Here is a 25,099-nt window from a genome sequence, read left to right as displayed (position 1 = left end):
CTTTTGTTTTTATCAACCAAAAGGAAAAATGACCTGCAGTCAGACTTGATGTGTTCTAGTTCTTTTTTTCTTAAATTCACAGCGCTTTAGAAGAAATTATGAACAATTATGTGGGCAACTGTACTGAATTATGTACAATTATGCTTTAATGTGTGATGTGTGCAGTACAGCCTTAAAATTTGAGCATGGCAACAGGTGGCCCATATCAACCGATGACTCATCTGAGAGCCTTCAATGCAGCTAATTGGCAAATCTTATATAAGCGCCACTGTTTAAGTCACTTTAGCCTGCCCGCAGTCACTGCGCATCTGCAAACATGCACCCTTGCTTTGCATCCTGCCTCCACCCCAGCTCCAACTCAATCAGTGTCATAATTATTGTGATTGTGGCCTCCTCTGCTCTGTACCAGAGTCTCGATGCCACTTAACCACCACTGACTTTCCATAAATGCACATAGAAGAACGGGAATGTGTAATTTCCACGCCTCATGGTTTCCATGGACGTGTTAAAACCTGAGAAAAGACATATATGAATTACTGCACAATCTTCCTTTGACTGTAGCGCCACTGACTGAACTTTTATTCAAAGGTCACACTGCATGTAATACAGTGCATACAGTTGGTGCACTGTAAATATAAATCACGTACACGTACACAATGCCTGCATCAAAGTGTATAAAATGTGGCTTAATAAATGGCGTCTAAGAGGTTCAAAATTCCATAAAAGCTTCAGTACAGAATGATATATGAACGCTCTTTATCAGAGACAATCTCTCCTTTGCATATATATGCATATGATTATATATCTTTTCAAAAGAACTCCTCATTATTACAGCATATACTATAGATCCATCAAATAAAAGAAAATCTGAATCACAATCAATGAAAAAATGAGGCTGCGGCCCACAAAGATCGTTTGTGTATCTACCAGCTTTTCTGAACTACGCTGCAACGAACCCAATGAACCCTCCGGAGTGGAGCAGTAATGCTGACGGATGAGCCTGAATTCCTGCCAACTAGCTCGGGACGAGACTGCATGCATGTGACTCTAAAAAAGGAAAAAAAAACCAACCCACACACACTCGCACATTATATCTTCTCCACCCATCTACATCAGGTTTATTAAGGCGTGTGAAAACCACACTGCAATATGTGAATGGCAGCTGGCCCAATCATGATAAGTATGCAAATTATATGTGAAACTTTTATACTTGTGCTTTGTAGATTGCGGTGAGTTTGAGTCCATTATCAGCTGCTGTCAGCAGGTAGCACTGCTTTGAGCCCTGCTTTGGAAAATGCTGATATTACTGCCGCATTTTCTACGGTGTGTGACAATATGACAACCCATCTATAACTGAGTATGTGTGTGTGTGTGTGAAATACACGCCTGTTTAAGGTCAGTCAAGCTGTGCTGAGCGTGCCCTTTACTTTCCCGTCCCACTGAGGAGGGTCCTGGAGGGCGATCTGCATTGCGTGACCGAGTTCACGGACATTTTTTATGCCGTGTTGGTGTCACGAAAAAGGAGCGAAAGCGTCGGGCTGAGCCACCTGAGTCCTGCAGATGCTGTCAAAGGGCAGGGCCAGTGTTACATGTAACAAAGCCTAAGACTGCAAACCTATCCGTGACCATACCACAGTGTTCCCTAAGCTGGGGGATTTGGAGAGGTGAGAGGTTGTAGCACTTGTTTTCCCAAGGACAAGTGACTTTACACAAGCAGCAGGAACAGCTTCAAAAAGAAGGAAATGAGCCACAACTGAGTATCTTCAAGTGCTGTTACCATAGAGTGACGACTTTAATCTGTGTATCTTTAATGAAGACACTGATGAACCATGAAATAACTGCCAGAAAAATTAAAACTGGTGTGTTTATTGAACCTTCTGACACTTTAAAAAGACACAAAATTAAGTGAAAGTGATTGCAAAGACAGGCAGCTAATATTATAAAAAAGACCCCTCACCTATATTTGGATAAGCAATCAAAAGCACTCACAGAAAGATTCATCCACTCCAAGACAGTAAGTTTCAGTTCCTGATTATTATTTTTCTCCTGCTAATTCTTCAGTTTATTAACATGAACTTGCAGACGTGGCCCTGCGCTCGCACAAACCAGCGACGCGACTGTATCCCCACCCTGGAGTGAGCGAGCTATAAACTAATGCATAAATAAAACAGAAAATTATAAATCCATTCTTTTCCAGCTGCAGCTCCAACTTTCTTTTTAAAAACGCCACACTGGCAGAGAGCTCATTAGCTCACCCTGCAGTTATTTGGTGAGCTGTCGCTCATCACCCATTTCTCACTCAGTTAAATGAGGTTATTGTTGCTGATGCTCATTTAGTTCAAATGGCTGCTACTCTGAACAACAAGCCTGATTTTATCACCCACACATCACTCTCAGACACCACAAGCTGTTAAATGATGTTCTTCATGATGATGGTGTTTATATATGATGTCAGCATTGTGGTGCTGTGGGTGTGTGTGGGCGCGCACGTGTATTTGCGTGTCCTTACATACACATCTATACTAAGGCACACATGCTGACTTTTACCCCTGATGTATTCCTGGTATATTGCTGACAGCCTGCAGTCTGAGGAATACATTCCTTTAATGATTGCTGGGTGTATACTGTATGTGTATGTGTGTATCAGCAGGGCCAACAACAGCCTCCTAACTGCTGACAGAACAGCATGCGTGAAGGTCAGAGCACAGAAATCCGACTGAAAAAGATGGAGGAAACTGAACTGAATGAACTAACAGCAAGAACTCTGTAATTAACATTTTGCTTCTGGAGCCCTTTAAACAATTATATTTTCAAGTAATGGAAGTGAGACTGTGTGTCTGTTTGTCAGCCTTTATATTACATCACATGACATAAATTAGGAATTATTCATAAAAGCACTTCTAAACATCACAAAGTTATCTATTTCCAGGACCCTGTGCTTGCCAACAGACATGTAATTCTAGCAAACCTTGTTAGTCCAGCCAGTGTGCCAACGCAATGAGAGGCTGCATTTGATCATCTTTCTTGGGGGGTCTTTTGTTGACCTGATTTCAGCCTAAATACACAGAGATGTTGGAAGTCTTCTAATGCATAAACACTGTTCTGTTTATACAAGAGTTTGCATACACTCACGAGTTCACACAGTTGATGACACAAGGTACCACAGTTGTGTATCTGGAGCATTGATTTGGGCACTCATGGCCCCTTGTGTAAAAGTGGAAACTATAATTTTGGCGTCATCCCGAGTTTGGAGAGATCGTGCAAACTGTGTCACAGTTTGCAGATGGTAATAATTCTAAAAATAAAGCTGAATCAATCAAATGCATAAAAGTCATCGATGCCCTCCGCATGACTGCTGACAGCAAAGACTTTACACGCTTCTTGTCATTTCTGTACTGTTGGTTATAAAAGTGCTATAAAAAGACATCAGTGCCGTTTGAAACTCTATGAACACCGTCACAACGACAAGCAGCCTGGAAGAAGAAAGAAACATCCCAAACTCTTAATAACCCGAAACACAGACAGAGACGAGCAAGGGGAAGAGTAAATAAAGTACAGAAGTGCGGGATGAAAAGGAGGTATCTCGTTGCAAACGTGCATGTGTGTGTGTGTGTACGTAATCTATTCAGGATATGGAGATTACCATTAAATCGTCCGGCAGGGATTACACTCCCTTTCACTGAGCTGATTTGCAGGCCACACTTATAAATGGGGGTTAACAACTTGTTATAAGACCCTCGATTGTGTGTGTGTGTGTGTGTGTGTGTGTGTGTGTGTGTGTGTGTGTGTGTGTGTGTGTGTGTGTGTCCCATGTGTCAAGCTAATCTTCATTGCTCAGAGCGATGTGAAGGCCAAAGAATAGCAGCCGGCAGGGTGAACATCAGTGAAACAAAGACGTGACGAGAGATGGGAGGAGAGGGAGCAGAACAAAAGAAAACACACACACAGAAAATTAGTTGGATGCACTCAGCCAGGTCACATCAACAGCTCTGCAATGTCTGAATTAGAACATATAACTTTGTTACTTTATGCCTGCACTACTGAACATGTCTGCATCTTATAAAAGAACAGTTTTAAACTCACTCCTCACAGAAAGTCTTTGATCCTAACAGGACTGCTTATTCCTCAGACACACACACACACACACACACACACACACACACACACACACACACACACACACACACACACACACACACACACACACACACACACACACACACACACACAAATAAACCATCTTACAAACAGATCAGCAGTATTCATATCAATTTCATGTAGCTGGACACCAAGAGCCAATCATCTCAAAGGACTGACTGACTATTGTTTGCCCTTTTATAACCTTTATAATTAATCTTCTGGGAAAAGGGAGGAGGGTTCTGTTTAGAAGTACTGCTACAAGTAGAGAAGACAGACCCGCTCCCCTGTTTACTTAGACACACATTTCCTTGCACTTATAAAAGCAAGGCTGGGTAAAACTTGTGCTTGTTCCGCAGTTGCTGACGTGTGCGTTAGTGCTGTGCTCTCACCTCAGTGGGAGCTGCAGTCCAACAGTAGTTTGCATTGTAAACAAATCTACAGGAATCACAGCTGAAAGTCAGCTGCCGGGAAGCATCTATTTGCAGGAAAGCTGGATAAGAGAAAATTGTTCTGTGTGGCCACAAATCGACTGGCCGAGTTGGACACCAAGAGCCAATCATCTCAAAGGACTGACTGACTATTGTTTGCCCTTTTATAACCTTTATAATTAATCTTCTGGGAAAAGGGAGGAGGGTTCTGTTTAGAAGTACTGCTACAAGTAGAGAAGACAGACCCGCTCCCCTGTTTACTTAGACACACATTTCCTTGCACTTATAAAAGCAAGGCTAACAGGGGGAGTGCGCAGAGGAATTGCTGATGTCTATCAGCGCCAGCGAGTCAACAACACCACTGACCTGCCGATGATGCTGTTTGAACTGTTTACAGATGAAAGAGGAGGAGAGCGAGAAGCTTTAAGTCAACACTCGAACCGACTGGAAAATCCGAGCGCGCGTATTTGTAACGCAGCGCTCCATCTCGACATAAGTCGCTACCCTGATTTCAGCACACTCTGATCGAAAAACCAGAGCCAAACTCTGAGAATCGAAGTTATGGAAGCCTAAGCACGCTTCCAAACGCTCCTCTAGTTTGCAAAAATGTTAAGTCTTTCATCCAAAACTGTCTTTCTGTCCTTTTCATAAAGCAAAGCACATCTGGGTTCACATCTGTGCTCTGACTCAGACATCACCTGGCAAACACATGCTGCCGCTTCACGCTCGATAACAGAGGAAAACAGAGTTCCCACTTAGCTTTCACATGCTGAACTGTTGATGGAAAAAGCAAACTTTAATAGTGGCACTGCTGCCAACAACTTAAAAAAGAGCATAAAGTCAATCAAATATGATGATACAGACAAGGCTCGCTGCAACGTGAAAAAACAAAATGAAAGGATTATATAAACATGTATGGTCCATTCAAAGTGAACACATCCTTCAGGATGTAAAATAATTGAGAAACTAGTTCCACCATCTAGATTGTTCCAATTAGATTTGCATCACTCACAACATGAAAATATCAAAATCCCCAAATTATCAGATTCATCTCAGCTTGAAATGAGTTTATAGAAATGTAAACGGTGAACAGCTGATCAAAATCAATAAACACACACAACACTGGACACACAACACTGCAGTTTTGGGCTTTCTCACGTCTTTATTCACGCACAGAAGCTCAAGCAAAACTGAAAAAAGCTCAAGTTTTTCTTTCAGGCACGTAGATGTTATATTCACAATAAGCATCATAAGCGACGTGTGATCGTGACTTCCTTTGTTTAACAGCAAACAACAGAAATAGGTGATGCATCATATTATTGGACGAGGAATCATGCAGTATCTTCCTTGTGTTTTGAAGTTTTGTGAGAAGTGTCCTAAGCAACCGTATCTGATTTGAGCAGAGTAAAATAAAAATGTGATAAAGTTGTGACCTCAGCGTCCAAAATCGCTGCGATAAGACTAGAAAATTCTCTTTGTTCTTTTTTTTCTTAGCCTTCAAAGTGGTAAACACACACACACCCTCACGCACGCACACACACACACACACACACACACACACACACACACACACACACACACACACACACACACCTAACACTGATCATAAATAAATGCATAACGAATGAAGTCATCATTTATACACACACACACACTTTCAGACGCCTTTATTTCACACACACAAAGAGTCACGCATGCTCACACTACACTATGACCTCATCCCCCACATCATCCCTCCTCCATCCCATCAAACCACACACACACCCTCATACACACACACACACACCCTCATACACAGAAAGGGTCAATCCATTAAGACGCAACAGCAGCTGATCCCTTCCTTTATTTTCCGCTTGTTTCATTTCATTGTCTGCGCTAAATGTAAATATATCAAAGAGAGTGCTTTAGGATATCAGGATTAGTAGCTGAGTTGGTCTGAACCTGAATATGTAATCACCAACATGATGTCAAACAATTTCATAAAGCGTGATGTTGTTTTTGCTTTATTACAGCACAAACTGTGAGCGGGGGGGTAACAGACTGGATAGATTAAAGGCACCACGAGCTTCAAAAACAATACATCTTATCACACTGAATCATTTATAAAACTGTTACGACTTCAAGAAGCTCCAAACAGATTTTTATCAGAATCTCATCCCAGAGCGCATAAATTAACCAAAATCACCAAAGTGCTGCAACAGCGGAGCAACCACCACCTACCACGCCGAGACATCCAGCGTGTTTCCATTCTGCTTTTACTGCACTGACAGGCGGAGGAAACTTTTCATTTTCCTGTTTTTACTTTCGTTTTTTAAATGCACCAGTTGTAGCGAATGACTGTTTTCAGCTCTTTTCGGGTTGTTTTCAGTATCAGCCTTCTGCTCGTTGGCTGTAACTTGAATATTTCTGCTTTGGGATGGTTTTCGAATAAAACAAAGCACAGATGTTAAGTGTCATAAACACCAACTCCATATTAAGTGTTTTAATGATGGGTGTGGAGGGCACAGGTGGTGAGTTCCTTTGAGATCGTGACTCACATTATTTTCCCAAACGATTCAGGGAGCCCTGGTGCCCACAGGGGTTTGTTAGGGTTCTTCGCTCAGCTTTTAGTTTCCCCCGTTACTCCTCTGTGTTCAGGTACTGTGAACGAGAAGCCTTCTTTTCTGCACTGATACTGAAAAGATATTTTAAACCTCATCCTGGGAGAATGAAGAGCCTTCTTAATGCTGCAGTACTTGCATCCCTGCTACAGATGTGTCCATGTAAATACATCCTTTCTTATTGCCAAAGTATATTAAATACATTTTATATGTAACTGGGAGTGCTGGAGCTCTGATAGATTGTTGTTTTTTTTTTGTTCATTCAGCACCTGTTAAGATTTTTTTTAATTTTGCATTTACATATGGGTGTTTGCCTTTTAACACAGATGAGATTAAGGCATTAAAAATATGCATTAATACTGTTTTGCTGAGCCTTTAATGGTAATAAAAACACCTGAACGTAGTTTATCCATACTGCACTGATTTCATGTTTCTCCCTTTTACATGGCAGCTACTTTAACAATAAACGTTATTGCTACAGGTTTAATAGTAGAGGAAAGTTTTTCACTAGAAAGCCATCAGGGAGGATACATGTATGAGATTGGGAGTGTGTGTGTGCATTTATGACTCCAGGGAAGCTGCTACTGTCATCACACTTTTTCTTTTCTTCACTGGGGTCTCTGTTTTTTACCTCCAGAGGTTTTTGTATTTTGAGGTAGTCACTGATCTCATTGGCCTTGCTGGAAAAGCCAGACGGGTGTACGCATGACTCATACATGCCTGTGTGTGTATGTGTGTGTGTGTGGTTTACAGACCAGGCCGATAAAATCCTCTCTATATTACAAAGTCTTGGGGGTAAAAGAGAAACACTCCGTTTCTCCACTTTCCTGTGTCCTGCAGTTCATCCCTGAATAATTCAGATGTCTTCCCTCTTTCCCCCACTTCCACTCACACACATCATGTCTTCAGTTGGCATCAAAGTTAATTTTCCTTTGATCTGGATGGAAACAGAGGTCATGTATGAATCGGAAATCCATCTTGGGTCATAATTTTGGCTCCAAGCTGTTTTCTCTCTAACTCCTTGTAGTACTGCCACACTGGTCTGCACTGGTGAGACTCAGTTTTTTAAAATAAGATTGATTGATTAATGAATATATTCACTGATTAACTGATCTATACAAAAAAGCAAAGAAAAAGTATGCTTTTATTTTTTAACTTTCAGTGTTTGATGATTAATCAGACCAACAGCCCCAAACTGAAAAGCTTATATTAACATAAAACAGTGAAAATAAGCTCATTTTCCAAAACCTTACCACTGGTACTCTCCCAGTATGTACGCACATCATCAAAACATCTGTAAACTTATTTGACACATTTTAAAAATGAAGAAATGAAGAGACTTTCCTCTAATTCCACACCTTTTCTCAGACATAAACTGCCTGTCTCTCCTCTGTCCTTGGCCCCCTACATGCACATGTATACCGTATATGGATTGGGTACACATGTACTCACACACACACACTGCAGCACTTGTCTATTTCCCCAGGTATTCCTGGCAACATTGTGGATTAAAATAGCAGGCGACCCACATATCCCCTTATAGCAAGCATTGCAGTGTTTCACCAGACAACAGACAACAAAGTATTTGTCCACTTAAAGCAGCACAGCTGGTCCGATTCAACGCCTGCTATTTTTAACAAACACTGAAAATGGTGTTGTTTGAACACTATTATGAATAGATTTACTTTTGATATTTGCTGAATTGACATTGGTTGGTATGTGGAGATTTAGGCCTTAAAGACACAGACGTGGAGACTGGTCTGTAACACCTTGGTAACTTCAGTGTGGAGTGTGCTAGCAGTTACTAGCATGAAACTGGTTGGAGGTTTAGAGTGGTGCATGAAAAAGCAACCCTCCTTTTGATTGCTTTGGTTGCTAGCAAGCTGCTAATTTGAGTTATATGTGCAAATATTAAATTTTTTGCTCTTCTAGCATTATTTATACGTTAGCACAAATTAGCAGATCAGACAATGCATCCATTCAGTCTATGGATGTGCCTTGTTACTCAAGCATGCTTGCATTTGTTGATAATACACAAAGTTCACAAACAAATGGGCTGACATCACCGAGTCTTTGCCCATCATTTATATGCAATCTATGATAGTCTATGATTAAGCTTTGCTAAATGAACCAGTCAGTTATATTTTAGTCCCAAACTGAAACATTATCATTCAAAACATGATTACATGGTAACAATAAAACGTAGATCAACTTAATGACTCACACATTTTACATGGATTAGTCTGGATTTTTGTTCATGTTCAGTAGTTTTTGAGAAGATGCAAATGTGAAATAAAAAAAGCCAAAACGGCTGTTTTAAAATTAAATCGAAATCATGTACTCACAGTTTTCTTTATTTTGTTTTATTTAGCTGTAATTTAAAGTCAAAGCAGGTAGAGGGAGAACGAGACCGGGTTTAGATTTACTTCAGCACAACAAGACTGCTGGCAACATGAGAAACCCCATCTTCAGTTTGTGAAACGATGGTCCGTGTCTCTTCTTCACTGTACTCAAAGTTAAAGGAAATCTCAATGCTACAACACACAGCTCTACGCAGTCGACATGTTTCCAGCTTTGTGGAAACAGTTCAGTCAGCTTTGCGTGGCTCTGGTGCATCTATTGTTTCTGAGTTGTCTCACCTCCCACCACACCCCCAACCCTAACCCAAGACAAAGAGTACAGTCGTGAAGAAAAACAAGACAAATTCCCAAGGTCATCCCCCTCACTGCATCTGACCCATTTACTGTCCCGCTCTGCGCACTCACTCACACACCAATCATGCATGCATAAAGGCGCACTGAGACCCCAGCACGATCCGTCCCCACTTCAACTCTGTCTCAGCCTCAACACAGACATCTCAGTCATACCTACACACACACACACACACACACACACACACACACACACACACACACACACACACACACACACACACACACACACACACACACACAGACAGAGTTGTGCTGGTATGCTTTATTATGGCCTGAAATCCTTAATAAAAACCTCATACATACACATTGTAACAGTGGGTTTAAGTGGGGTTCGCTAATTATTCAATATTTAGTTTAAAAAAAATCACAGTTCTATTCAGATTATGTTCAAATATATGTTGTTAATCTGGACTAAAGGTTGCCCTGCTATAAATGTGCTATTCATTAGAGCTGGGCGATAGAACGATAACGATATGTATCGCGATATAACTTTTACTCAATAGAGAAATTAAGCTATCGCGATAGACCTCGCCGCTCTTGTCCTCTTAAAATAAAATTAAAAATTAAAAAAAAAAAAAAGGTCAGCCGATCCAAACTAAGTAGTGCAGAGCCGAACCAATCACAGCCGCAGCGTCACGTCGCGTGACTTGTTACGTACAGCACAAGTGCCAAGCCGCACGTGTGTTTGTTTGGGAAGCAGCCAGCGGGTAATGGAGGAAATGAGTGTGCCGACTAGAAAAATCAACCGAGCGTGACCGAAGAGAAAACAGATGATGGTTCCAATGCCGGAGAGATTGTCGAACGGAAGAGCCATAGAAGTTCCGTAGTGTGAAGGTATTTCGGCTATTTCAAGTCTGACAAAAAACAGAGTAGCGTGCACTGTAAATTGTGCCGAAAGCAAGTCTGGAAATACAATAAACTGGTGCATGCGTCACACTGTGCGCCACGTTATTGTTTCGGTGAAATGAATTTCTACAATACTGTTACTGTTAATTCTACTCTCTGCAGTGTTTAAATGCTTACATATACACAGTTACTGTCCGTCCACACATACGACTCGGTTCTGCTTCTATGCCGCAGCTTTGTTTACTTTTTCCCACCGAGGCTTCTAGACTTCTGATTGGCCAACATTTCTGCACGGTTAGGAATCTAGCGCCACCTGCTGCTTTGGCATGTTCATAGCAGCGTTTTCCTTCATTTCTGCCTTTATGTGTGGACGGGATTATTTTTTAAAACGAAAACGGAAAATCTCCATTTTCAAAAATACCCGTGTACGTGTGGACGTAGCCTCAGTCTCTGACTGGAAGCGCTAATTCGTCATTCGGCTTTTGTCAGACTAAAGTAACTGTTAAAACTGTTTGAAAAGCTCAGCTATACAACAAGGAGAGATTGAGAATTTCCTTTTAGTTCTCAGTTTATTTGATATTGACAAAAGTTAGTCAGTTTTGTCTGTTCTTCTGTAAAACAAACTAAGATTTATTTTTAGAATTAATATTTTGTTTCTAAGTGGAATTGACAATTTAGTCTGTTTTGTTTGTTCTATTTTGAAACTTAAACGCTTTAGTGGCTGCCTTTTGTGTAGTTTGCAATATTTGCCTTTATTTATCTGAAAAAGTCTCATGTTCCTTAAGTACATCTACCCTGTTGAACTTATTATGGGAAATAAATATTTAAATAAAAACAAGCTGCTGATTATTTCACATTTTACTTGTGAGCAACGGCACATTTAAATCTTACAAATATAGTTATTTGGCTTATATCGTGATAGATATCGTTATCGCCTGAAATGAAAAAAACATATCGTGATATGAAAAAATCTCATATCGCCCAGCTCTACTATTCATATATACTATTTTAGTGATTTTTGCCAGCCACCCTCATATGGAGCAAACAAATGTTGGATGGTTGTTTATCACAATCACTCAAGAGATATGTGATGAACTCTAATGTGTTCTGGTGAAACCCAAACAAGAAGATGTCGGGAATAATCTGTCTTTAACAAAGGTGGTTGTTGCAAAGGACTTTCCTTCAAATGTCAACAGCTGGATGAACCTGCACATGTACATTATTCTCAAACTTTTAGTTTTTTGCTAGTCTGTCTCAGAGCTTGACTGATGACACATATGACACATACAGTAACTGAGGATGGTGCCCTTTGACCTTGAACATAAGTGGTCAGCTGGGTACCTTAAAGACACGTGACTGACAAATGTGTAAATGGCCATGGATCGCAGCCGTCCACTTGTGAAAAGAAGCAAACAAGTGTTGATATGGTCCATAAGTAGACACTGATGTGTAGTCAGACCAATGCACCGGTGTAGGTGGGATTTGGGGTGTGCAGAGAAGTGAAGTAAAATCAATAGGAATAACAGCAATTCGTGGTCTCTGTGTAAAATAAAAAGACTGCACACTCTTCTTTCTTCTTCTTCTGCTGTTATTGCTCCTCCATTGTTCCAGCTGTTTCATGCCTCAGTGTCAGATAAAACAATTCAACTTGCTGGAGTACACATACTCAAAGCTGGAGCCAAATGGCCATCTTTGATGATCTTTTGAGTAACTGAGAGTGCGTAAAAACGTCTTGTCAATGCCAGAGTTCTTCGAGCTGCTTGGAAGGCAACAGCGACTCAAATAGCAACTTGTTACAAGCAACACTTAACATGTCAAACTTTGAAGAAGATGGACTATAGCAGCAAAAGACCACACCAGGTGCCACTCCTGTTAGCTAAGAACAAGAAACTGAGGTTACGATTCTTAAAAACTTAAAAACAAAAACTGGACAAAACCTGACGAGCCTTGAAATAATGGATCCATCCTGTCGTGTATCAATGGTTCAGACAAGTGTTGCTGGTCTCATCTAGAGCAGGGCGATGTGACCAAAAATATTTATCACGATATACATTTGAAAATTTGCGATAACGATATAACTGACGATATAGTTGACACTAGACAAAATACTTTACAACTCCACAACTTTATTAGTGAAATAAAAAAAACCCATCAATGTATTTTCACTTAAACAAGCAGCTGTTTTTTATGTGCATTAAAGTTATATAAAAATTAACAGTGCAAATGCAAATTCCTTGCTGACAGTTTAACCAAAAGGCATTTCCAGTGGAAACTGGCCGACATATCCTCAGCATAACCATGTATAATATCCACAAAACTTAAAAAGAGGTTATACACACACAATACGGTAATATTATGTTGAAGCACAGTACGTATCACTCCGCGAGGCTCCTGCCTACGATAGCCGTAATGCTCCGACAATCCATCAAGCGGTGCGGTTTCATAGCTTAGCAAAGTCGTACTAAAACATTTGACAGATTGCTGAGCGCCGTGTACATAAACTCGTTTCGAGGTCAGTAAACACAACCAGAATTCATACATAAGGCACACGGGATTATAAGGGGCTCTGTCGACTTTCAGAAAAATCAAAGGATTGATTTTAAGTGTGCCGTATTTTCCAAACAACACGGTAATAACGACGGCCCGCTAGCACGCTCTACCAAAAATGTGCTTTGTTGTGTATTTGACAGACGAAAGCTAAACCAGTTCCACACCACTGAAGTTGCAGCATTTTTACAAACCAGTTCTGGTTCATCCGTTTCATTCAACGATCCGCTTTTGCCCTTCTCATTCTCCATCGTCGTCATGCTTTTTCCGCCATGTGCGTATAAAAACAAAGGCACTGCGCATGCGCGTTTTACCCATATTCTATCGCGATATTTCATTTTCTTATCGTTGCCCAACATTTGGAACATTTTGGGCCCAAAGTGAGAATTCCTTTCTTGCATAACTTCATGAATTGTTAGGTTTTTTTTAACTAACAGACTGAGTTACAATTTAATAAAAAATCTACTGGCACATTTAAAAGCCATAGTTTGGTCTTCACTCTATTATATGAAATCTTTGTGAAATCAATGGCGATGCATGCATGTGTAAGTCCTTCCTGGATGGTGTACTGCCAGCTGTTGGCCTTGGCAAGCTAGCACACACATACACTCATTTCCTCAGCCACTGTCAACATCCTCTGCACACTACGAATGATGTCATTGCCCAAACACAAACGCACACTCACTGCATGTGAGCACCCAGGTGGCTGATGGTTAAGTACAAACTAAAGGCTAGAAACTAAAAAGAAATGAAAAGCTTGCAAAGCTTAACAAATCTGGAAAATAGTGCCATCCAGTTAAAAGTAAAATTTTACATTTTGTGCATTTATTGGCTAAAATAAAAGGGAGACTCCCAGAAAATCACATTATAAAAGAGCTGCAGCAGCACTTCTGGAACATCATGACATTTCAGTGCTGCTGCTTTCAGTGCACGAAAGATGTTTCTGGCCAAACACGGCATGTTTTTGTTAGCTGCCCTTTTTGGGATTTCTACCAATGTTCCACTTTTGTAGTAATAAATGAGAAAAAAAACCCAGAAGAACAAAGGGGGAAGAGGAAGCCGGCCCTACAGTGTCATTGTTTATTTGGAAAAATAGGTTTCTGTCTGCCTTTATATGACAACTTGATCAACTTTTCCACCTCGGTCCAGCGAGGCAAGTGAGGCATTTCCTCGAATTCCTAGCATCGCACTTCCATTTTAAATGTGCAAATTCAAAATGTGCATAAACAAAGAGGCGTCTGGAAGACAACGGGGGGAGCAGTAAAGGAGGGAGGTGGGCAGAGAGAGAGAAAGAGAGATGGCTGAGTAGAGAATAAGAGGCCTGGATGGATGCCAGGTCACAAGTCTTTATCCCTGAGCCAATTGGTCTGCAAACACTAGCTCAGCAGGATGTGGAGACACAAACACATACACAATACAACACACCTGTGTGTGTGTGTGTGTGTGTGTGTCTGTGTGTGTGTGCGTATGACAGTGCGTCTCACCCGAGCTCAGCCTGTGATCACCACGAGGACTTCTCTTAAGAAAAGCGGATAAAATCAGACACGCCTGGGTTTTTTTATTTTCCAATAACGTCCCGAATACAAGTGCATTTATCTACAAACTCCATTCTAAAAGGAGAGAAGCTAAAAAAAACAGACCTGCTTACTGTAATTATTGCGATACACTGTATCCTGTAATCCATTTAAACATCTGACAGAAAGAGCTGCTTTGCAATTAAACTGACATATTTTTCTAATGTAAAAATCTGCTTATTGAAAGATAACAGCGCTGTCAGTTACTGAGGATGGAGTCATAAACTTTTCAGGTGTCAAATCAAGCTATAATTAAAAGAAGGCAATGGGAACCAGACACAACATCATCAGTTATTTCGATGGGGTCTATTTAAATAAACAGCTTCTGGTTTGTTTTTTTTTGTTTCTTTTTAGTTCTGATGTCCTACAGAACACAATTATATAGAATTTAAATGGTTATAAATCGCAGGCTGTTCCCAGGCTTAGCACCTTCAGTGCTGCAGAGCGTTTTGTAGCATCTTAGCACCCATTCTCCCACTGCTTCCAGTGCTCTCTCCACCAGAGCCACACGAAACCGATAGCTCTTCAGATCTGAAGGCAGGTAGTGCGGCAGACAAGAACCGATCCTAAAATACCACAAAAAAGCAAGTGGGAAATTGATATATATGCAACACATGACATATAATAGGATGATTCACTACACAATAGCACATTCCCACTGTGTGCTTGAAGCATGAAGATATGAATGGGTAAATCTCCTTGTAAACTGTAGTAATCGCGCTCCATGGTGAATACTGCTGGAGAGTTGCCCTCCATAGAAAACCACTCATCTTGAAAGATCAGGGCTATGGCTTTCACAGTATAAGCTCTCTCCATCACGAGTGCAGTTCATTTGTTCTGCTTTCCTGCCGCGGCAGTCTGACTGCTCACTTTCTTATCTAATCTCTGCCACCGTAGACTGAATGCCTTATTCACTTACTGAATTATGGGTTCCCGGGCAAGTGCCTATGTGTGTGTGTGTGTGTGTGTGTGTGTGTGTGTGCATTTGACTCGAGTGATTTCAAATTATGAGGAAAAGACAATAACTGTGTGTGTTTGGAGCACGATAAAAAAGAAAGTGAATGAATGCAGTGATTAGAGCGGCTCATATTGAAGGCAGAATTGGCACCAGCTTCCACACTGTAAGAAGTGGAGCAGCGTGCTTGTGTCTCAATGCCTCTGTTTACTGTTACAGCCTTAAATGCTTCTCTGATTTGTGCCGGTCACTGGATTGTAATATCTGCAACTACTTCCTAATTGTGAATATGTCAGAATTTCATAGTGGGGTTCATTTTAATCATTGAAAAGTGTCACTTTTTCACCCAATCAGCACTTCACCCAAACGCACAGCATCATCTATGCCGAGCTACGCACTGTAGGTTTTTTGGAGGACTGCAAGCAACTCTTCTGCATAGGCAAATACCTACGCAAACAGACACAGCCGCTGTACCATAAAGTTCCCGGGTAGTCCAACCCAGCATGCAGAGGGCTAATAGTAGGTCAGCCTAGACTATCGCCAGGATGAAAAACGAAGACAAACAGGGCTTCTGCCAATCAGTCTAAGCATGGCAAGTTTCAGTTAGGAATGGAAACACTCGCATTAACACGATGAAGTCTGGTGCTTCTAAAAGTTGTAGCTGCAGATGTGAAATATTTCTGACAGCTACAATATCAGCAAAGGTGTCAAAAAAAGAAGTGTAAGAGATGTATGAAAATTGACAGAAGCACTAACACAATTCAGCTGGAGCGATCGCGTTTTATATATCGTGGAAGACACAGCTGCTTTTGGTTTAATTTCCAGTAACACAATCTTCCATCACAGAAGAATTCTGGTCGGGTCTACTGGAACTGGAAGAGTGTACACCTGGACCTACTGGTGACACAAGGCTCACTGGTGCACGTGAGGAGTGAAGGCTGTACCGACCGATTCAATAGATGAGCTACTGTAGCTCAAGCTGTCGAAAAAGGTGATGCTGGTTCTGACAGAAAGGCATCAGAATACACAGTGGATCACAGTTTGTTGCTTATGGGGTTGAATAGTCACAGACCAGTCATGATGCCCAAGCTGGCCACTGAAAACACCAACATTGGGCACTTGAGCATCAACACTGGACCACGGAGCAATGAAAGAAGGCGGCGTGATCTGATGAATCATGTTTTCTTTTGCATCATATGGAAAGCCGAGAGCAAGTGTGTTTCTTTCCTGGGACCAGGACACAGTATAGAAAGAAGGCAAGCAGGCAGAGGCAGTGTGATACTTTGGGCAATATTCTGCTGGGAACCCTTGGGTCCTGCCATCCATGTGGGTGTTACTTTGATATGTACCACCTACCTAAGCATTTCTGCAGACCATGTACCTAGGGCTGTTCGATATAACAATATATATCGGATGACGATATAAAAACGTCTATCATTTCATTTTATGCTATCATTTGTTTCGTGGTGTCGCAAAATAAACTGTTTACAGCAATATTTTTTCATGGTTTTGATGGTCACTGTAGTGGCTATATTCATTTCTTAAAGTTCTCTCTTTCTCTTATATTTTATATAACCACACTACTAACAGACAAGCGCCTGTTTTTATGCGTTGTGGTTAGCAACAACGACGGTAAAACCATCGCGTGTCCGCTTGTTTATGTTCCACATAAACCTTTCACAATAAAGCTCAAGATCCTGTTGAGACTTTTCAAAATAAACTGAATCACGTGAAAGACCAGATTTTTTACGGATGAGAAGTAAAAAAGAGCCGCCAGGTGCTAAAAAATAGACCTTAGACTCAAACGTTAGAACAGGCTTTTCCCCGCAGCACGCCGTGTAATAAATACTCACAAAGAAAACGGCAGCCGTTACAACTTATGTCTAAAAATGTATTGTTTCATGCATCGGTTAAAACACTCGACTCCAGCTACACGACGCCCAGCTGGAAACACTTCCGAGCTGCCCGAGATTCACAGAATTTACGGAAAATGTTACATTTTTGTGATTTATATCGTTATCGGGACGATAGAATTCTTATATTGGGATATGAGATTTTGGTCATATCGCACTGCCCTACATGTACCCCTTTCATTCCATGAAGACTACTGTTGAAAGCTAATTATAATGTACCTGGATAATGCACCTTGCCACAAAGCAGAAATGTTTTAGGAATGACTTTGAGGTGTTGACTTGGCATTCAATTGGCAATTTCAAGATTTCAGTCCAATCGAGCATCTGTGGGATGTGCTGGACAAACTAGTCCGATTCACGAAGCCTCCACCTCACAAATTACAGGACTTAAAGAATCTGTTGCTAACATTTTGGTGTACCACAGCACACCTTCACTGGTCTAGTGGAGTCCATGCCTTACAGAGTCTGAGGTGTTTTGGCAGCAAAAAGGGGGACTAACACAATGTTAGGCACGTGATCATAATGTCTGATCTGTTTCCCTCTAGACTAAAGGATGGATGCTGTATGAACAGCAAAACACTGTCCGGTTAAGATGTGTTAATAAGTAAGCATAGCCTAAAAAGAGAAAAAGAACTGAAAGGGATGAACTGTAAGGATAAAAGAACATTAACTAATATTATGCATTAAAAGCTGAAACCAAGACATCACAATTTTTATTCTTCATCTCTGGCACTCTTCCAGTGTGTCTCCCTCCTCTAACTCCCCCAGCCGGTTATTAGAGATGACTGTCTCTTCCTGAACCTGTGCTAGAGGCTTCTTCCTGTTAAACGGGAGTTCTTCCTTCCCACTGTCACCAAGTGCTTACTCATAGGGGCTCATCAATGTATCTGTATTATTCTAAAGTCTTTATCTTACAATATAAAGCATCTTGCGGTGACTGTTCTTGTCATTTGTCGCTTTATAAATAAAACTGAATTGAATAGAACTTATCAATTCAGTTTTAAGTGGCTTTGTTTAAAAAGTTGATTTTCCGACATTTGAATCAGGCATTACACAAGCCACGGCTACATTTCTCTGTTCTGCTGTCTCTTTCTTTTTCTCTTCATTCCTTTGTTTTTTTTTCCTCACCCATCTTCTTTTTGCGACCATGAGGAAGCAGCTGTGTTCCACATACAATTACATAACTGTGTGTGTGTGTGTGTGTGTGTGTGTGTGTGTGTGTGTGTGTGTGTGTGTGTGTGTGTGTGTGTGTGTGTGTGTGTGTGTGTGAGTGTGTCTGCATTAACACATGCCGGGAAATGACACGGGCAAAAAGAAGATGAGAGCAGAAAGGCGATGGACAAACATCTTCTCTTCTCTCTGACTAACTTTCATCTGCCTTTATTCACTTTATCTGTCTTCTGGTGTCTCTCTCATCCTTTCCTCTCACTCCGTGTCTCGCTGCCCCTCCGTCCCCTCCATTCTTTCCTCCACCGCCACATACAGAGTTACTGGGCTGTGAAATGTGAAAAACTGCAGCATGCATGGCAATTCATTATCTTGTCAAACTTCCCCGGGCCTGCCCCAAGCCACGGGCAGACACAGAGAGACAAAAATGGGAGTGAGAAAGAGACATAGACAGAAAAAGGGGTTCATGTAATGGTCCATGCAGTAGATTAACAGGTTACCAAGAAGATGAGGAGAAAGACAAGTTTTTGAGCCGAGTCGGTCAATTATTACTGGCGTGAGTTTTGATGTTCACGAGTAGTGCTAATACATTTTATGATTTGAATCTCTGCTTCTGAATTTTATTATTTCATATTAAGGCAAGCAATATGAAAGATTAGATTTCTGAGGATTCATTCTGAAAAGGCACCGACTGATTGGCCAGAGCTGTTTCATGGTTAAATCTACACACACATAGGCACAACACTGGCAGACAGCATTCCTGAAAAGGATACAGGGTTGTAGGCTGGCCTAATGGAGACACTGTATCTCAGTGACACTGAGCTTGCTGGGCCAGCATAGTGCTGTAATGGTACCACAGCAAATAAATCAATCAGCCTGAAAGGAATTATGGCCACACAGAGCATGTAAACTAAGGGATGAGATGAGAAAGAGACCGTGCGAGTCGGCCAGTTAAAAGCACCGTTGGGCGTTGGAATAGGCTCAACACCTGCAAAGATTGTCGACATAGCGTATTAGACTGTAAACGCAGATTTACAGCAACCACATGAAACCTAAACGTCTGCTCCAGGGTTCAGTTTCGTCGTCCCTCTTTTCTCACTGTGTCCATTTTCCCCCTCATTCATCAGATTTTGGAGTAGCCTTGCTTTGAAATAAATGGATTACATCTAATTGGGGAGCCTGCATTTGCTATTTGATCCTTGAGCCACTCAGCACACACTCACAAATCCCCAAAGCCCATCACATCATCCCAAACCTGCAAAGATGCAGCAATTACACACAGACCATGGGCTCAATACTGTCAGAGGCACTAAGGCGGATAGGCAGGAGAGAGAGAGCGAGAGTGTGTTTTCCACATGTTTAGCCATGATGCAAAGAGCCTGATAAAAGAGGCCTGTATGAGGAAACAAAGACCAAGAACAGGGACAGTCAGGAAAGATAAATGACATCCACAAATCTGCTTCCTTGTGTGTGTTGTTTGCCTGAGTGTGTGTCTGTGCGTGTGTGTTGTTCCGTCCATCTGACAGCAAACGGCCAATTACTGTCGAAAGTGGCGGGATGAGTCCTGCCAGACCACAGCTTTCCATTAGTGCATGCCAGCCAAGCGTGTGTGTGTGTGAGTGTGTGTGTGTGTGTGTGTGTGTGTGTGATGGAGTGAATAAGGGGATAGAAGAAGACAGAAGGAACAAGAGTAGGAAAAAAAAAACGTGGGTGTGCCTGGTTTATGTGTGTGTATGTTTGTCTTTCTCCCCTCTGCGTCGCCACTTGTGCAGATAAATTCGACAAAAACACATTTACATTTTTTTTCCTCCCTCTTTCAAAGCTTTGGTCTTCCATCCATAATCACCCAGCACTTTCCACAATGAAAACTGAGTTTTCAATCAAAAACGCTCCCTCTGATGTAAATGAACTCTCACATTCAGCTGTTTAAGATAAGATAAGAGATAAGATAGAACTTTATTAATCCCTCGGGTGGGTTCCTCTGGGAAATTCGACTTCCAAAAAGCACAGCAACGACCGAAGTTACAGTTACAGAATTGTTATATATATATATATACACACACACACATATATATAAATACAGAGACAAATATAAATAAAATATACAAAGGGGATAAATAGAATAAATAGGAATAAAAAATAAAAATACAAGTGAATTGCACATTTCAAGTATTGAGTCTATTGCACTGTTGACTATTTACAAAAAGTATTGCACAAAAGGTATTGTACAGTGAGGTGAAGAGGCACTACAGCTTAGTTGTTCCCCCCTCCTTTGTCCTCCTGTTTCCCCTCCCTCTCCCCTCCAGAGAGGAGTTAAACAGTTTGATGGCGTGTGGGACAAAGGAGTTTTTAAGTCTGTTAGTTCTTGTCTTGGGGAGTTTGTACGGCTAAACAGTCGCAGGGTAAGTAAATAAATTCTTAATATTTTGGATGCTGTTTGAATGTCTTACCTGGAGGCATAAAATAGTATTTGCAATTGTTTCTGTGTGTTCTGTGTAGAGAGAGGTCAGGGAGGTTGCTAGCATAGCTTAGCACCAACACTGTGAGCAGGTGAAAACTGCTAGCTTCCACCCAAAGAAAAGCTTGAAGTTAGCCTTCTTTTCATTTAAAATGTCCCTACTAAGAAAACTACAGCAACTGCTTTGTACGTCAAAAAGTAGCCCTATGCTATGTAGCTTGCTATTTGCTCATTAACTACAAGAGACTTCAGTATTTAAAAGTACATGTTATAACTTTGATAACTTGGAAGGCAACTTTGCCTTAAGTATTGGTGATAGGCTAGGCTAAGCATGTTTGGAACAATCACTGCAAAAAAAAGAAAGAAAACCTACTGATTAATTTACATGTTATTACTAACCAGTCCTGCTGATTGGCAGGAAGTTGCTCAAAGCTAACTAGCCATAACAGGAGCGAGTTAATTAGAAGAGCCTGCTTTAGACTGGCTCAGTAATACTGTAGATATGAAGTGGCTGACCTACGAAAGGCTTTGAGTCTTCTACACGTCTTGTAAGCTAAGTAATGAATGACTACATTTCTGTTGCATTTAGCATCAAGTTAGCGCTTCTGTCTTGGAAAAGCTTTAAAAAAATCTCTTGATTACCCTAATTAACCTGATTACTGTGTGCATTACTTTGCACGTACAGTTAAGGACTTTCGAATGCTCAGTTTGTAACACAAGAACGAACATGTAACTATGATTTTTGGTATGAAGACACCACATACACTTCAATGGCAAAGAACAACAACCAGTACAAATTTTACCCCAGTGTGAAGTACAGTGAGGGGGGGGGTAAAACTGCTCAGCAGAGGGCAGCGTCAGCTCTTTTTGTGTGGCAACTATTTTATTTACCTAGATGGTATTGCTTTTGTTGCTGTGGAGTAGCTGTGTGTGTGTGTGTGTGTGTGTGTGTGTGTGTGTGTGTGTGTGTGTGTGTGTGTGTGTGTGTGTGTGTGTGTGTGTGTTTTATGTATGTATTAACCTTTATTTTTTATTTTTTCCCCAGATCTCCAAGTAAAAATTTGCAAGAAAATCAATAACTCAGGTGTCCAAGACATGGTGTCCTGGACAGCAAACAGGAATAAAGACTGCTCCAACTCACCAGACTAGTCCTAATTAGTTTTCCTCCTCAACACTCTTAATCAATTAACATATAACAGACAGAAAAAATAGGTTACTGTGGCTGGAAGTGTGTGCTGTTTGCACTAAAAATAGGATGAGACATTGTGAATTTGTGTCAGTAAGACAGTCATAGAGGAGAACCGCAGTTTGGGCTTTATTCAGCACCGTGGGAATTATCATGGTTCTACTACTCAAATACATGAAACAGAGCAATCCAGCATTGTCGGAGTGGACTGTGCCATGCAGGGGTCCACTGGGGGATTTTTGATGGACTGATTTACTGAACATTAGATTTCATATAAAGGCACCCACACACTTACAAGAGGCTGTAAGGCGGATTCCAATTAACAGATATTTCCATTTCTCAAGTTCAAGCAGGGAAAACTTAAGTGAAAATATCACCCTGTGATTGGTTAGCAAATCATAAAACATGACCCATACGATATACTGTGTTGCTTAGCCTTTTAAACATCGCCTCTGTGTGTGAAACAGAAAAAATGAAAGATGTGGTACATCTGGACCCACAGACCACAAAACTCGCGTGGCTGTACGTACAGAGAAAATCGCGCTTTATCTGATTCATGCCATTAAAATGAAGATTTTACATTTGAATAAAAATGTTATAAAATAGTCTGCGGGCTCGCATGAAGGGTCCACTGTATGTTCTATAGAGGGTGACGTGCTTAATGTATAATTCAACAGGATTATCTGCAAACAAACAGTGGCAGATGTGGATATATTATTTAAGATCAAGTCACTTGCTATTAAGCATGTGTCCATTTTCCACAGCTCCCCTCTCTCTCCTCCAGTGTGTGTGTGTGTGTGCGTGTTAGTCCAAACATATCTGATCTATCGATCACATCAGCATCGGCATCACGCTCTCGGATTCAGACACTTAAATGTTCCATCATGGGCTCAGACTGCAAAGACACAAATTTCACTTTCACCTTCACTTCGCGTCTGACCCTGTCAGTTACATTCTACACAGTCTACAACAGCGCAGATCAATCAAGGTTTCCCAGTAAAGTTACCAAAAAAAAGGTTAATTTTAAAACTACATAAGAGCGCTCAGACTTTTCAGTCTAGCGTTAAAAACAACACTGGAGTAACTTTAAAAGCATCCTCATCTGCTTTTCATCTGACAAACTGAACGCCGATCCCTTTCTCTCTGCCTCGTGGAAAAAAACTATCATCACCAAAACTACAAGCAAAATTAGACGGAAGCGGCATTTTTCACTTTCAGAGTTTCATCCACAGCATTCAAACGTTGGCACTATGCATACCCTGGATGTGGCCACATGTTTCTCACATTTAAGCCATTTAAGTTCAAAATCATAGCGGTGGATTTCACGGAGCGATAGCGTCATGCTTCTGCTTTTAAATGGTTAATAAGATGCTTTAATGAAGCCGAAAGTGTGGTTAAAGGGAATGAAAGGGATCATTGGTATGACTAGAGGGTTTTTACGCATTTTTGGGGGGATACTGCTATTAGTGCGTAAAGCTCCGTGCTTATTCCCCCCACCCGCGCCTGTTTTCCATGCGTGTGCGTGTTTTCTCCTGTCAGCGAACCTCGCCGTGCTCCATGTGAGCAGAGAAAAAAAAGACGCAACTACACGGGGCTTTCGCTGGCGCTCATGAGCGCTCCGCTGGTGCAAAACACTACAGGCACACGCGGAAAACAGCAACCCAGCGCACGCATCCCAGTTTCTAAGCCCGTCAGTTTCCCGGAAAAGACGAGAAAAACGCATCGTCTCTGACCTGCTGCCAGTTCTCCTCCAGGGAAGGCATCGCAGAGAAATAACCAGTGTCGTGGACGAGTTGGAGTTCCTGGAAAATACTGTAATTCGCCAACACATCCATGCTCGAAAAAAAAGAAAAAAAAGAAGTCAGTAAAGAAGTCCAGAATCCAAACGATAGAAACGCACTTCTTCGTTCTTCTCCTCACACTTGACAGATTAAAGAAACAAATTTTAGAAAACAAAAACCCCCAAAAACAAAACAAAAATGTAAAAAAAAGCCCAAATCTGGTGCGGATGAGCGCACCTGAACACTTTGATGAAAAAAAGAAAAACAAAAAGCTGAGAGGGAAAGAAGAGTTGATAATTTGATCTCTGTCAGTGCTATCCCGTCTCCTCTCCGCTCGCTCTGTCACGCCTCTCTCCTCAGTCCTGGCTTGGGGGGTGCCAGATCTATTTCCGCATTGCCAGATTGCCAATCGGTCTCAGTACAAGCTGCCAGGTTGCCAGGTTTGCTCCTCCAGCAGCAGACTGGACCCCGCTGCAATTCCAAGCGACCGGTGCGAGAGGGGAGGGGAGCAGAGGAGGAGCCACCTGTCAGTCAATTTCATGCGTGACCTTATAAGGTAAATAGGGTTGATGATGTCACTGGCGTCCAATTAAGGAGGCGAGGAGAAAGAGTGAGAGGGGCGGAGCGTTCAGGGGATTCAGAGTCGCTATTGGCTGGAGCGGGCTGTCATTCCGGCTGTAGATGGAAGTGAGGGGTGAGTTATTTTTAGAGGCCTATATAAAAGCGCCAGCATTCCACTCTCAGTTATTACAGACTGCACAAGCAGCGAGGAGAGAAACGAGAGAAGCCA

The 25,099-nt window shown here is 41.5% G+C and overlaps 1 protein-coding gene across 1 annotated transcript in view; it reads right to left on the bottom strand.

The window, feature by feature from the left end:
- The window catches only part of klf7b (Kruppel like factor 7b), a 67,179-nt gene extending 42,404 nt beyond the window's left edge, over window positions 1–24,775 (bottom strand). Inside the window, exon 1 of the mRNA XM_080903984.1 lies at window positions 24,262–24,775. Coding sequence (XP_080760110.1) covers window positions 24,262–24,363 — 102 coding nt within the window. The 5' untranslated portion in view covers window positions 24,364–24,775. The remainder of the gene's footprint in view (window positions 1–24,261) is intronic.
- Between the last annotated feature and the right edge of the window lie 324 nt (window positions 24,776–25,099).

This window comes from Rhamphochromis sp. 'chilingali', assembly GCF_963969265.1.
Source record: "Rhamphochromis sp. 'chilingali' genome assembly, chromosome: 14".
NCBI lineage: Eukaryota > Metazoa > Chordata > Actinopteri > Cichliformes > Cichlidae > Rhamphochromis > Rhamphochromis sp. 'chilingali'.
This window is presented reverse-complemented; position numbering and strand designations above follow the sequence as displayed.